Raw genomic sequence first — 16,347 nt, 5'->3', positions numbered from 1 at the left:
ACTTACAATGAAATATAAGGCCTAAAATTATTAAAACCTCTTTGTCCCAGCTCTCCAGAAAAGCAATGAATCAATTTGGATTAATTACCATATATGCCTACTTTGAAGCTTTCTGAAGTTCTACTAGAAGAGATCCCTCATCACTTTCTGTCTTACACTGAAGCACAAGATTGCTGTAAAGCTTAAAATAGCTGTACTGCTCTCCCCCAGACGTGGGTGCACTTCAGTCATGGCAGAAATAGGTCCAATATTATAAAGCAAAGTTGATTCCTTAAGGTGTTGCATTACATAAATGTAAAATAGTATTATTAGTTCTTACAGTCATCATTGCACCATTCATACTTGAAGCAATTGATATTTCCACAAATCAGGCACTGTACAAATTCTGTCATAGTAAAACATTTATTTGTTAAAGTGGTATAGATTATTCGAGATTCTACAGTCTTAAATCATGGATGGCAATGTAACATGGATTAATACAGAACTCGATGCCAATGTAGGCTTTTCCGTTTCCTTCTTTAAAAAAAAATACTTGTAGGCCAGAAGAAAAAAAAATTTGGCTTTAAAAGGGGATGAACCATGGTCTGATAGAGCCAGTTCCACCAGCATCAAAGACTTCTGCTTCAGCTCCTGTGGACAATTTCTTCTAGGACACCAGTTCAACAATTAGCCTTTGTGAATTTAAACATTTTTAAATTTTATCCAGTAAAAATATCAGTGGCAACTTTTTTTCAGGAGAGAAAGAAGTAGTGCTCTTCAGATTAACTCCAGCCTCTGAAATGGGGAGGGAAATAAAAGAAAGAAGAAAAAGAAAAGAAAAAAGACAAGAAAGGAAAAGAAAAGAAAAAAAGAAACAAAGAGAAAATACGTAGGTAATAAGATCATTGTGCTAGTAATTTAGAAGTTACTGAACTATAAGCACCCAGGCAGGAATTTATTGCTATAGAATACAAGATACACCCCTAAAAACTATCTAGACATGCACATCGGCTCTTAAAATGTTGCTTGGTAATTTCAAATTCTGAATATATAAAAGAATCTCATTTTAAAAAGGAATCTAAATGCATTAATAAGCCTAAATAGTGATGCAAGTCAAAGCCAAATTGTGGAATGGCATTTTCTCTTGCTTTGTTTTTCACATTTATATTCTCAAGAAAAAAAATAATGATTTTATTCATTAATGCATGCCATTTAAGTTTTAACAAATAATCATACTGGTTTTAAAACTACGAACATATTAGACCAAATTTGTTCATCACATATAAAATCTAAGTGATCTCTACTTTTTAAATATAGTCTGTTGGGAGTTTTGTATCATATTGAAATTTTATAAAATTTAATTATACATTAAACATTAGTGAAGACTATTACTCCTCTTCATAAATTAGTTCCTCACCCACAGCAAATAAATGTGTAAACTGACAATAACTCACAAGAAAGGCATTCCATAGTTAATGTGATTTTGAATAAAATAATATAAAAACCATTTAAAATATTTAAACATCAAACTGTAAAAATATGCTTCCTCTAATGTGGGTTCTCAGCATCGTAGATTTAAGATATGTTTATAAATTCCACCTTGAATAGAGATGAAAAATAATTTTTGACAAATATATAATTTCATAAATATGAAATAGAAGTAATTTTTGTCCCTTCCCATTCAAAAAGAACTATGTTTACAAGGTGGGGGTTATAAAATGCATGGCACAGATGAATCATGAAATATAGAAGAATATCTTACATCAAAATGCGGATGTAGAACATACTTGGTATAAAACAAACTTAATGTGATAAAGGTAGGAAAAATATTGTAGAGACATTTCACTTAAGAAAATATTTCATCTGGGGCACCTGGCTGGCACAGTTGGTATAATGTGTGACACGATCTCAGGTTGTAGGTTTGAGCCCCACACTGGGTGTAGAGATTACTTAAAAATAAAATCTTTAAAAAAGGAGGGGAAGTTACTTTCAGTACAAACAATAGTTTTTGACAAGTATTAAACAAAGGATTTACACAATGTTTGAAAACTGTAAATACATAATAGATGTGTAACCTATTTACAAAAAATACCTTGGAAACGACTGAAATAGAGATCTCACTATCATTCTTTACCTGGAATGTTCTAAGAAAAAGATCGCAAAATCACTTTAAATTACGATGGGATTATATCTAAATTCCTATCTATTGGGTTCATAGCATAGCTTATTTTGGTGAAATAATATGTTCCTTTTGATAGAAAAAAGATGTATTTATAGTATACCAAAGTTCAAGTTTCAGGAAGCAGTGATATAGAAAAGACTAAATACAAATAGAAGAAAAATACATTGGACAATATAACTAGTTTGACTTTAGAAATAATAAATTCTTCTGGAATAAAAAACTACTTTAATATCAAGTTAATGAGGGGCTCCTGGTTGGCTCTGTCATTAAGCATCTGCCTTGGGCTCAGGTTATGATACCGAGGTTCTGGGATGGAGCCCCAGGTCGGACTCATTGCTGAGGAGTCTGCTTCTCCCCCGCACCCCGCCCCACGCCATGCTCTCTCTAGCTCTCTCTCTCTCTCAAAAAAAAAAAAAAATCAAGTTAATAATTGTATAAGCTTATATATTTTAAAGAGATTCATTTCCACATTACATAAAAAACTATTAACAAACTATGGAATTATGGCTTTTATAAAAGCTGTTAATTTCAAAGATTAGACAATTAGCAATCAGTTTTGGAAATTACTGTCTGAATTTGCGTGCCCTGAAGTTACTACCATTACTGAAATGATGACATAATATGAAGCTCAATAAAAATTTGTATATGTAGGATATTCAAAATAACACTTTTTACTTCACTTATCAATAGACAAACTCTTACAATGATTCCATAAAGATCTAAATGTGAACACAAAATTACACGAGCATCACAAAGGAAAAAAAAACGGACTGTAATAATTATGCGAAAATGTTACAAGAACTAAAGATAAGGAATTTGAGATAGGCTTAGGATGTTTTGATAATGGTCCTTATTTAACAGTGAAAAGGTATCATGCAAAATACGGGGAACAGATCATCTTATTAACAGTACTACAAAGAAAAGAGGAAATTAAAGCTACCCTGATATTAAAAGAAGGAAAAATGTCCTGACGTTGAATGGATTGCGGGAAAATGCTGTTACAACCCTTACTCTGAACACAATTAAGAACTATGAATGATTTTTATCTCGTATAGTTAGGATATCTAAAAAAAGAAGGAAATGATTTCTAAAAGTCATTGCCGGTACTAGGGTTCTAGTTTTTTCTGATTTACTGTAATGGTCAAGTAAATGTCAAAAATGGCTATTATTATTTTAAAAATAGTTTAAAGTTTTCTACACATGTGCATATGTGCCTAATATATTACTCTTATTTTTAAATATTTCACTTGAAGGGCATATCATAGAAAAAAATGAAGCTACAGAACCAAATGTTTTATAATGGTAATTTTTACTGGGAAATAACATTGGAAAGATATCTGGATCATATATACACATTTGCTTTGCTATTTAGCCCTTATTTCATATTTTTTTCCTAACCTTATGTTAAATGTTGCTGTTTCTTTATAATCAGCATTACTAACTTTTTATTCATTTATACCTTAATAGTTTCTCTAAAAAAGTGTCTCTTTTCAGGGTTATTGCACCTGTAGCAGGGGTTTTATGACATTAATGCCTTAACTGATACTAAGCAGAATAACCAGAAGTCAAATTAATTAGAATCAGGAAGCTATTTCCTTAAAGGCTAGTGCAAGCAATTGCAGAATAAGGGGTATTTCTTGTGCCTACTTACATACGCACGCACACACACACACACACACAGTGCACGTATTTTGTTGGTCTGAATATTACAAATACTTTTTAGGAAAGTTTACTTAAGACATTTTCAGTATAAATGCAACTAGTCAGGGGAAGCTGGGTGGTTCAGTTGGTTAAGTGTGGGACTCCTGATTTTGGGACTCACGGTTTCTGATAGGGTCCCCCATCAGACTCTGCACTCAGCAGAGAATCTGCTTGAGATCCTCTTTCCCTCTTCCTCTGCCCTCCCAACACTCTCTCTAAATAGATAAATAAATAAATGCAACTAGTCAATTGTTCCTATTTTAACTTCTAAACGTGGCATATGAATTGTTTTACTGGGTTTAAGTATAACAATCTTTTCAAACATAAGTTTAACATATGTAAGTGCCAGTTTACATGTAATTACCACCAGTTTTATCAATGATTCCTCTTCTCTGCTCTCAAATCATCTGGGTGTGATTAGAATCTTATAATTTTATTATAAAAGGGTCGTATGTGATATATTAAATATTTTAAGTTCATTCTATTCCTAGACACATGCAGGAAAGGTCCTAAGGAAAAAAAACTATAGCATAGGGCATATTCTGGCTAATAGAAATGAAATAAATGTGTTAATTATTCACCCTTAGGGAAAAAAATGATCTCAACACCTATATCACTGACTGGATGAAACGCTTCTGTCTTCTGTGTACCTTCCTTTTAGAGTTTGATGCTATATGAGGAACTGTGGTATAACTGATTTAATAACGTTGCCATGGAAACATTGTTATATTAAAAACAAAAATGTGTTGTAAGGTGTTTTTTGTTTGTTTTTTGCTTACTTTTAAAAAATATTTATTTATTTATTTATTTATTTATTTATTTATTTATTTATTTATTTATCAGAGAGAGAGAGAGTGAGCAGGGGGAAGGCCGGGGGAGGCAGATTTCCCGCTGAGCGCAGATCCCGAGATAGGGCTCGATCTAAGGATCCTGAGATCATGACCTGAGCCAAAACCAAGAGTGGGATGCTTAACTGACTGCGCTACCCCAGCACCCCAGTTTTTTGCTTACTTTTACTGTATATATACACAGGTAGCATTTTAATTTAAATTTAATGCAATGGGCAGTGTCCAAAATTTTGGAAAATATATTTGCCTTTGGGTGGTAACCACAGTTGTTACCATCCTGCAGGAAATAAAAACTTAAAATAAAAATGTATATCCCTTCCTCCCCCCTGAAAAAGAGCTGGGAAGCCATGAGCACAAGAACTCTCCGCCAGCTCTGCCTCACTCTGCTCACGCCTGGTGAGGCACTGCTGAGCGTGGGAAAGGCACGAGAGGACAAGCACGCAGGTCAGTCTCTTCCAAGGGGCTTCACTGGGTGTATTGACAGGGGTAGAAATGACAGGCCTGCTAAGGTGGAAATCATTTGCCAAGTACCAAGAAGAGTTACATCGAGGTCTCAGGGTACTTGAACTGATAACTGAAAAATGACTTAGATTGACTCTCCTTCCAATTCTTGATGACACAGCACCATCCTGGACCGTGCTTCTGAGAGATTAATCATTTACTTTCTAATCCCTTCTTAAAGATATTCTCCTTCAGAACAGCTAGATGTCCAAAGTTACATGATGAATGAACTTTCAGAAATCAAAGGCAGAGAGAGAGAGGAGGAACAAAGGCAGCAAGAGAGGGAGGGCAGGAGAGAAAGAGAGGTTCACAGTGAGAAAGGGAAGCACTGGGTGGTGAGGAAACAATGTACCTTCATGCAGGTCAGTTCAGAACACAAAACAGAACACGAAGTGTGTGCCAGACACCGGGCTACTGATTGTTCCTAGTGAGCCATCTGTTCATTTTTTGCAACATGGGATTGGGATCCTGAACTCAGAGACATGATGCATGAAAAATACGGTGTTTAATTTGGGAGTGGAATTCATTAGGGGAAACCCTGAATGATTGTCCAAGTTATTATCTTTTAAATACAAAATGTTTTAAAAAAGAAAGACCCTATTTTTACCACTAAAAAATAAATCGGTGGCCTTTTTTAAGAACTTTTAAAAGCAGAATATTTTTTCTGTGCCAAACCTTAAGCAAATGGCTGATGCTTCCAGCTGTTTGAACAGATTGCTAAAGAGCTATTCTGCTCTGGAAACACACTTTCTGATCCAATTAAAATGCAGGAATCAAACACTCATTTGAAACTTCCAAAAAGGAAAAAAAAAAAAGAAGAAGAAGAAGAAGAGTAATCAGTTGCTGACAAAAGAAATACCATGAATATTTCATATGTAGTCTTTTGCTCCATTTTATAGTGGCTTCATTCATTTTGGATAACACTGTTCTGTTCATCCACTTCCAGGGAGGTAAAATGTATCATTTCAGCTCCTATTAGGAAGTGGAGGTCAAGGATAGGAGTGAATACATTCTTATCAAGCTACTGTCTTCACACTGGGAAATATTTGTAAAAATGTACATTATATCGTGCATGAGTATAAGAGTGACTTCAAAGTCACATTAGTATTCCCTTTATTCTTACAACATGAATCAGAAATGTTCAGTTGACCAGAAATTGTCTAAATTTAGTAACTGGGAATTCATTTAACGAAACTGAACTTTAGTTTGTACCACTGACCACTGAGTAAGTTCTAATGGAAAATTTCAACAAGTTACATAAGCTTGCAAAAAAATTAAAAAATTATTTATAAAAGAATATACCCACTTAATGCTGAACTATGAGACAGGTAACAAAAATCTCACCTGTGTTTCCTGGACAATCTGGTCAACATTAGTCAGCAAAGCATCTGGGAATAAAATTTTCAGTGTCATAAACAAATACACAAATTCCATTTTTAAGAAACAGACCCTAAAACACTTCTCACTGAAATCTTGATACGATTTCTCTTAACAAGACTAGACTTTTTTTTTAAACTTACCTGTTCTTGGGCTAATTGAAATTGACTTTTGTAAATACTTTGTAGTTGTCTATGGCTACTTCCTGATATATAATACTCTAAAGGTAGAATTTTAAAAATATTGTCCTAGGTGCTAAAGTCAGTAATTATTATTATGGAATGCCCATTTCCTCAAAGAGTTCAATGAGGGAATCAGACTTCTACTCATTTTTCCCTACTCAAAGTTAACATTTCAACTACAGGGTTGCATGTGATTAATATGGAAAGATACACCAAGGAAAAGAGAATCTAAAAGGAAACATAGCTTCACTATGTTCAACATGCAGAGTATTAGTCATCTACAGTAATCATTATTCAATAGCCCCCAAAATAATATTATGTTTTATGAAGTACCCAGTATCCTCATATAAAACACTAAAGTTCTATATGCAACCATTCTGCCTTTAAATGTCCATATGTATGTTCTAGTTGGCTATAAATGTTTAATACCATTACCTACCCTGCATAGCAGACATTCTATTTCTTTCCAATATGTCCTCTTTTAAAGCAAATTCTCCTAGTCTTTAAGAAGTAACACAATGATAAGAAAAAATATTAGGAAAAAATTATTCTCAGTGTTCACAGGTAAGTGTGATGAGAAGAGTACAAAATTCATTTTTATAGAACCTTCAGCACAAATATTCATAGAAATTTATAATAGCCTCTGGAGATTAGGTTTTACATGAAAGCAATAATAAGACATGTTCACATTATACAGGAAAAAAAATGTTTAGGAAATTACATTATGGTTGAGCCAACATAGTATATTTCATAAGCCCTTCATGTTACTTGAATAATTTATTGGACATACTCTGAGCAGAATCACAATATCTATCTAGTTCATGTTTCAGGCAAGATCAAATGTACATCCACTTCCAAACAAAATGAAAGGGACTTCATGACTTTCTCTGAATGTATTTGAAAAAAAAATTTTTAATTTTTAAAATTCATGGACATAACAGTCATCTATTTGAAAAGAGTGGATGAAATTAGACAAGTTGTAGAGGTCATTATCATTAGGAAGTTCAGAAAAATAAATTTCTACTAGAGAGTTTATATCCCATTATAATCTTATAACTAAGAGATACAGCTTGTACAGTTGTTCTGGGAGAAGTTCTCTGGTAGCTAGCCCATTTAAATATAATTTTGCTACATTGATTACAATCTATGTTGCAGGATACAAAATTCTGATTTTAACTGATTAATTTGATTAGCATACATGTTAGTATATCTATATATTATGTAATTAGATACATAAGTATATACCGTGTATATATTTTATCAATGGTAACTTTGGATCCTAAATTTCAAATTTGAGAAATAGCTGACAAAATCAGAAGACAATGGTACACTATTATATTGACTACTTGTAATATTTGATAAAATTACAAATATATTACCCTTATTTAACTAGGTAATTTCATACCTAAATAGACTCCCTGGTAGAAACTGCTACTTTCTGTGTCCCACATTTCAGACAATACCACATTTTTTAGGAAGACTCAATCACGGTAATACTTTTACCATTCTTTCTACATTAAGTGATCCTCTGTACTGCTACAAAAAGGATTGGTTTTATTTCCGAAAGCAAACAAACAAAACCCCCCAAACCTGACAAAAGTTAAGTGTATGTGTAGTCACAGCATGCATTTATCTAGCATGGGAGGAAAAGGACTGACCAATTTGAAAAGACCGAGCTCTGAAACTATTACAAAATCCCCGTCATTCATTTTGGTTAAATTCTCTTTTCTCTATGTAATTTTAAAAACAAGGTAATTCTTATCCATAAATTTGACCCCAAAAAATGCTTCACTCACAACCATTATAAGGTAAATAATAATAATGACTAGGTAACGATGATGGTGATGGTTATCATCCTCACCTACGAGGGATAAGAAAAATATCCTTTTCCCATCCAGCCCACCTCTATGCTGAAGTCCTTTCCCCAAACACCACAACACTTACAGACTAAAACATCCACATTCACTGTTAAAGAAGACTGGATGCGTCCTGAAATGCAAGGGATGACTGAGCCAGGAAAAGAGAATACTCTTCATGCTGTCTAATATAAATGAACATTGCTTTCTTGGCATCATAAAATGGAAGTGGAATTTTGTCGTACCAATAAGAAAACGGGTTCAGATCTGCAGTCTTTGAAAAATGCCCCATTTACCTTTGCAATTCTATGTACAATAAGATGCTTTATGATTTCAGCACTTTTTTTTTAACTATTGCCATTTAATTGATTGTTGTTAAGCTTATTGTTGTGAATAACACAGGCGAAAATGGGAAAACTTCAGAACTAAGAGGCAATTGTCGTGGATCTTGTGATAATCGTTCCAGTTTTTTACCTTTACAAATGAAACATTTAGTTTCCTTTCAAGAATACAAGCAAATAAAATAGTTAAAATTTAGTTTGGAAGTAAGTACTTTGTGAGTGCTCTAAAGTGAAGGAGAAGGTACTTCTCAAGAAAAGATAAAAAGAGATTCCTGTAGATAAGTGGAATACATTTAATTTCCTTTCAATTTCTCAACTTCTTGTGGGAAAGTGTGTATCATTCAGGTAACAGACTTGTTATGTCTATAAATGGTTTACAATAATTCTACAACTTATATTCTAAAACATTTTTAGTAAAATATATCTACGGAGCAGCTAAAATCATCAACTGTCTGAAAGCATAAAATTGCTTATTGTGGCCTCAACCTAACTAACTACATTTAATGGTTTAAAAGAAAAAATTAGGAAATATATTGGTCCCAGTGAGGGTATTATGTATCTAATTTATTTATTTAATGTACCTCTGTCTCAGTCTATTTGTAGAGTAAAAATAAATAGTACTCATCGAACCAAACTTTGTTTCCTCTTAGGATTCGAACGCAGGATGCTCAGCTATTACATATATTAAACAAAAAGACCTACTTTAATAATAGTTGGACATTTTCAAATTGAGGGACACTTATCCAAAACAAACAAAAAATAACACAAGAAGACATATAATTAAAAAAAAAATGTTTGGAGCAAATATCTGTAAATATTTGTTTGTTAGTTGTCATATTGAACAACCTGAAACCATAGTGTAGAATGGCTAAAAATAAAAGAAAAATAATTCAGGACATGGAAGCAAAAAACAATATATATAACCTATACACAGTCAGCAACAGCAAACCATATGTGCTTTGGATCACATACACATAGCTGGTTCAATGAGAAATGCAAGAAATAACAGAAAAACAGTAAGAGAATTTCTTGCTTATAGTAATGAAATAGCCGGATCACAAATCGACATTGTGCATATAATCAAAATTCTTATTACTGCAACTTCCCCCCTGGCCCCATCGATTTATTTATCTGTCCATTCACTCCTTCATTCGAGTTAGTACTGTGTTTCGGATATTATACCGGGTACCTTTAATAACCCCCAACCGTCCCATAGATTTATTTTTCAGTCACTTCACACTGAAACTGCCCTGAGCAAAAAGTTTTTCATATACTTATAAACAAAAATAAAAACATTTGACCCTCTTGATAGGCCAATCTTTCATTGATCTCTCAAAATACTAACTTTTAGAAAGACAGAAACATGAGCCTTCTTATCACTTCTAAAAACAAGTGTTCATGCATTTGGTTAATATACCCTGAAAACAGTCTTGTAAAACCAATGAAAATTTAAATGGTTTCAATGACTTTAGTCAAACTGAATAAATTTCACATGATTAGATATTATAGAGTTCTAAATGTTTATAAGAAATAAAAGATATTGAATTAAAGTTTCATTTGAAACATAAGCAGAAAATTGATTTTTAAAAATACAGCAACTGGAAAATATAATATAAGCTAATCAGTAGCTTGGAACAGATATGCTAAACTGCGGCCTTTATGCAGGATTTCAGAGCCCCCTTGACCACGACCTTCATAATGCCAGAGATTTCTTCCTTGAGGATTCACTTGCCTCAAAAGCATTTATATATTTGGGACATTTTAATACCATATAGGTAAAAACTAGGAAAGGGAAAAGCAATATGCTTTTGTGAATCAGCACCTTTTGAAGAATTAAGTAATTGATGCTAATTAGAAATGTTAAATTGGGATTAGAACATTATTACAGAAATAGTGTTGAAGATACATTTCACTCTGTGTAATGCTTTTGATTTTACAGAACACGACCACAGATGTAATCTCATTTATTCCTCAAAAGAACTATACACTTGACCCATGAAAGCTGATTAGATTTTCGAAATGTGAAAGGGAAACTTTAGAAAGAAAACCAGGGCAGAGGAGGTATTTATGAAACACCTAAGATAATACTAGCCCATTAGATACGTTTTTTCAAGACTGGCATGGAAAATAATCTCTAACTGCTTTAATTTTACCTGCTTCTGAATGTCATCATGATAAATCGTGTATAAGATGTGTCAGTGTCAAGTTAAAATTAACTGAAATTTTTACATACGCTTCTAGTAGAAGAAAATTAAACTAATGACTACCATTCTTTATCTGTGTTTTAATGATATTTCAAGTGATCTATAAGAGACAATAAACTTACTGTGTGTTTAACTTACTCCCATGGAGCGTGTTATATAAAGTACATATCTTATTATATTATAGCTAAATTTTTTTGTGCAAGATTCTCATATGAGCTTTATTTTCAACCCTCAACCCCAAACACCAAAGAATGTCTTAATGTCAAACCACATTTACCAATCTTTAATAAAACAGCATCCAGTTGCAATATAATGTAAGATTTTCAATGAGTAGATAGGAACATTTATCTATGGACCTCGATTTCAGTGAAAGTCCAAGAATGCCATATATCAAGGAGCAATATTATTGTCCAATTAAATTTAAGAACTTTTTAATGATGCAGTCCCACTAAGCTGCATGATTTCTACTTAAATTTCATCACAGGTTTTGGTTAAAATAAGTGCTTTTACTCTAAGAAAGAAACATTCCAATTGAGAATTATAGGCAGAAGGGAGAAATGAAACCACAATCTGATTAATGAGCAATGACTTTATATTGCTTATAAATGTAATAAGAGTTCCATTAAAGTATTTTTTTATTTCACTTAGTGATAAAAATAAACATTCCTTTGATAAAGGGAGCCTTGTATTTTTGTCTCCCTTTTTAACTTACTTAGAGAAAAATATACAACTCATTCATTCTGGAAAGGTATACTGAATGAATGAAACACCTTCCTGTGTTCAGGGCAGCAGCATACAGAATTCTGGCCTGTGACATAAAACCGAACTGGATTTTTTTGGTAAATGCAAAATCACTTGAATTTCTTTTGCTCCCCACCAAAAAAGCTATGTCATGGATGAGAAGTACCATAAATTCATTAAGGTGCCTGAACCAAGAATGTTGTTTAGAAGGGTACTTCTTTTAACACTGTCTGGGCATGCTTATCGAATATTTTATTTTAAACACCATAATAACACAGAGTTGTTCTTTTAAATATCTGCCTAAAAACAAATGCCACTGTCCTTGAAAGAACATATGCAATCTACTCACTGAAAAATCTAATCAGCCTAGGTGGTCTTTTGTAAGACTGGAGGAAGTATCATTATTTATGTAAGACTTCTTTGTCCAGTGACCACCTTTACTTTGTGCTCTGCTATTGTTGAACCTGGAAGCCAGTCCTAGGACAGGGGAAGGCACTGCTATGTCATGCTTTTATCCCTAAACCATCTTATCTATGTTACCTTCATATATCCAACTGTACCTAGAAGGTTTATACACCTTGGCTCTATAAGAGAAACAAAACTGGAATTTCAAATTCCAATTTCCTATATGAGTTTTCAAAATAATTTCTTCATTAAAAAGAAATAATAGGTTACACAGTGCTTTCCAATATCCACTCAGAATCTGAGAGAGTTGCTTTTCCACTACGCCCATCAGAACTGTTGGACTGAATTAACATCGCATTCATAGACATGCTTCTTTTAGAAGACAGTTCACACGTGTTCAGTGAGTTAATATAACAATAGTATTCCTTTAATTCTCCGTTCAGGGAGTACCTGTGCCTCGCTCTGGATCTCTCAGCAGGCAAAGTGAGAAACTTACTTGGCTTTGAATGTGCTCTTTTAGATGTGGGCCCCTCCGTGACCGAATCGGGAGGTCGACTAGCTAACTGCAATGCAGTTGAGTTGTTCCTGTTAGTGTTTTGGGACTCAACATTTGTGACAGCTTCATTCTGTGGTTCGGCACTTGGCTTTGGGCCAGTCTTTCTTTTCTGCTTTTGGGACACAGAAGCGCTTGGAGTCCAGGTAGGAGGCAAAGCAGAGGTAGTGGTAGAGGAGTCCTGACTTGAACAAGTTTCTGAAGACTGTATCACATTGTCATTGGCAACTTTACAACACTGGGCATTCTCTTCATGTCCCACAGCTTGTTTGGACATGGACTGGGGCAGTGTGACACTGCAGCCTTGTATCTGAGCCCCATTAGTTTGAGAGTAGACATTGCTGACCTTGGTGACTTTGTGTTGCCCGTTATTGTTACAAACCTTATACCGGATCATGAGGATGATGATGAAAACCAGCACAGATGCTACAATTATTCCACCAATAATAATAATCATGGTGCCTCCCAAAAACTGGGACTGCATGAAATGGCATCGCACATAATCCTGTTCCGTCGTAAACTGGATGCAACCCACGACTCTTGTGGCAGTGAGGGAAGTGATGCCATCGTCGTATATTGCCAAGACACACAAGTCATACATAGTTCCAGCAGCCAGGTTATTGACAAGAAAAGTTTTGCTCGTGGGAGGTATCATTCTGAGGGACAATGGAATTTGTGTTAATATTAAAAACAAAACATAGAGACACACAGAGCCATTATGACTTCAGTTCTGTTTCATTTCGGTACTCATTAAGATGAGCACATTTATAACAGACATGAAATATGGGAAAATGATCTAATCTTATATTTGCCTAGGTAAAATGGTTAAAAGTCATTGTTGGATTCTGCATTGTATTAATGGTGCCTGCACCGTGCCTTGACAAGCTTACTAATTACATTGCTTGGCAAAGCAGAACTCCTAATAAAAGCCACTGCTAAAAAATCATTTATGACAAATTGCTTTTGAAAGGTGTGACTGTGACATTATCTGACTACTAAACAAATCCATTTAGCACTTACAACACCTCTGTGACTAAAAGCCAATTTGAAGGAAGGGAAAACACTGACAATCACATTAGAAACCAGAATGGAAATGCATCAGAGTATTTATTTTCCAAATCAGTTATAAGCTGCTATGGAATGGTACCCAGTAAACCTATCTTTTGTAACTACAATAATTACTGAGATTAAAGTACTTTATGTACAGATCTCAGCCTTCTCTTATGTCATCAATGTTTTTATCTAAAAATGAGGTTGATGAAAATGTATGAGGAATAGCATCCTAAAAATATGAACAGAGCAAGGCTGTTGACCAGAGGCTAAATCCCTCATCCTGCCCATTGTGGGCTGATGAAATTTCCTTCAGAACAGTTGCTAAAGTTTGATAAAAAGTTTATAGATACCTCTGAATCCATTATATCACAAAACTTTTCTGTGAGTGCTTTTTTCCACTAACTTTTTTTAAAGTAGCAATCAAATAGGACCTAAACTAAGATTTCGTTTAGAAAAAAAAAAAATGTTTGAAACTATATTTTCCCTGAAAGAAATTTTTAGGAAATTTGAAAACTTGGCAATGCTCATCTGTTATACAACCTGGACAACGTGTTCTAAATGAACCAGGAGGAGCGCCTGGGTGGCTCAGTTGTTAAGCGTCTGCCTTCAGCTCAGGGCGTGATCCCAGCGTTCCGGGATTGAGCCCCATATCAGGCTCCTCCGCTAAGAGCCTGCTTCTTCCTCTCCCACTCCCCCTGCTTGTGTTCCCTCTTTCACTGGCTGTCTCTATCTCTGTCGAATAAATAAATAAAATCTTTAAAATAAATAAATAAATAAATAAATGAACCAGGAAACTTTTAGGGCAGAGTATGTATTTGTGATTTGTGAATAAAATCACTATCATTTAGTGAGTATATGATAAATACCAGGCATTACTAAGCACTTTATATACGCTATAATTTTATTCTTTTTTTTACTGGAACACTATAATTTTATTCTTACAATGGCTGTATAAGGTAAGCATTACTATTTTATTTATGACAAAAACTGAAGTCGGGAAATTTAACCAATTTTCTGAAAGTCACATAGAATTTTCTTGTCATGGGGATTAGGATCTTAGAATTTGGAAAGTAGAAACTGGCCTACGGCATGTTATATATGCATATATATAATGTTAGTAGCTACAGGAGGGTGAGGGGTAGGGGTGCACACTCTTCTTTGACAATGGGTTAAATAATGGATAGCCCAGGTAAAGAGCTGAGTATGAGAAGGACAAACTACTCTAGGCTAATATGCATGCATCATAGTCTACACGATGGTACAGTCAGTGATGAGAGGGATATTAGAAACCATTTACTTTAATCTCTTGCTTTTAAAGATCAGGAAATTAAAACTCAGCCATGTAGAACTTTGCCCAGGATCAATCATATGGCTAGCTGGGCCAGTTTGGTTTTCTTCTACCAGCCCATGCTCATTTTTAAAAAGTTCTCTCATTTCCATATGTGAGTGAAAATCGAATTATCTTCAATAATTCATCTGGGTAAATAAGAATTGAGTTGATCTTATTTCAGAAAAGTTTCAAGACAAAATATATATATATATGTATATTTCAAAAACCATGATTTTCCATCATTTCCTAGGAGTAATATCGTCTATCATGAGTGAAATTATATGGAGAGGTAAAAATGTATATTTCCAACTGAAAATTGGACAAGATGTGACTATAAATCAATGAGGCTGAACTTTAGAAAAACATACCAGAAAACCTATAGTCAGATGCAAATTCTCCATCGAAGCCTTTATGAGGAGATTACGTGCTTAACTCCAGTGATACTTTCACTGCTCAAAATATTTATAAACTTTCTCTTTGGAACTGTCTTAAGAACCAGTGTATATGAAACAATACACATGCATATCACTCAATCACTCAAAAAAATCAGTCTCATTATTTTATAGTTACATCCTATTTTTGACCAAAAATGGCAATACCCATCTTGATCACCCACCTTATTCACAAGACTTGGCTCCAAATGGCTTTTGCTTGTTTCCAAAATTCAAATTCACCCTCAAAAGACGAAGATTTGCCACCACTGAGGATATTCAAAATAGTATGACGAAGGTTCTAAAGATAATTCCAAAAGTGCTTTGAGCAATGCCAGCATCATTGGGATAATGGAATAGCCTCCCAACGTGACTTCCTTGAAGGAAAGAACACTCGTGTGGATGTGTAAGTTCTGGTATGTTTTTGAGTTTTTAAAATAAATCAATCTTGTTCTCTGATAGTCACATCTCTTAGATGAGGGGAAAAAAAGTAAGTAAGCATAATATTAAATATAAATTTGAACTGTCTAAAAATAACACCATTCAAAATATTTCCCCACAGGTAATCACCTTTCACAAACCTTACATTATACACTTAAAAAAAAAAATGGAGTGCTGTAATTACAACAGAGTAGCACTGCCAATTAAAAAAAAAAAAAAAAC

At 34.0% G+C, this 16,347-nt stretch overlaps 1 protein-coding gene across 4 annotated transcripts in view; it reads right to left on the bottom strand.

Annotated features, from left to right (window-relative positions):
* Positions 1 to 388: 388 nt before the first annotated feature.
* LRFN5 (leucine rich repeat and fibronectin type III domain containing 5) overlaps positions 389 to 16,347 on the bottom strand; it is a 242,177-nt gene continuing 226,218 nt past the window's right edge. For 2 of the 4 annotated variants that reach the window (XM_026513647.4, XM_057306388.1), the window contains exons 4-6: positions 12,814 to 13,526; positions 6,556 to 6,599; positions 389 to 774 (exon numbers count right to left, since the gene is read on the bottom strand). In XM_026513647.4, the coding sequence (XP_026369432.1) occupies positions 757 to 774; positions 6,556 to 6,599; positions 12,814 to 13,526 (775 nt within the window). In that variant the 3' untranslated portion in view covers positions 389 to 756. Of the gene's footprint in view, positions 775 to 6,070; positions 6,184 to 6,555; positions 6,600 to 10,915; positions 13,527 to 16,347 lie in introns of those variants that run through there. The other 2 variants (XR_006411145.3, XM_057306387.1) reach the window with 2 other exon arrangements.

This window comes from Ursus arctos, unplaced genomic scaffold, assembly GCF_023065955.2.
Source record: "Ursus arctos isolate Adak ecotype North America unplaced genomic scaffold, UrsArc2.0 scaffold_37, whole genome shotgun sequence".
NCBI lineage: Eukaryota > Metazoa > Chordata > Mammalia > Carnivora > Ursidae > Ursus > Ursus arctos.
Note: the sequence above shows the minus strand (reverse complement) of the source record. Positions and strands in the feature narration are given on the sequence as shown.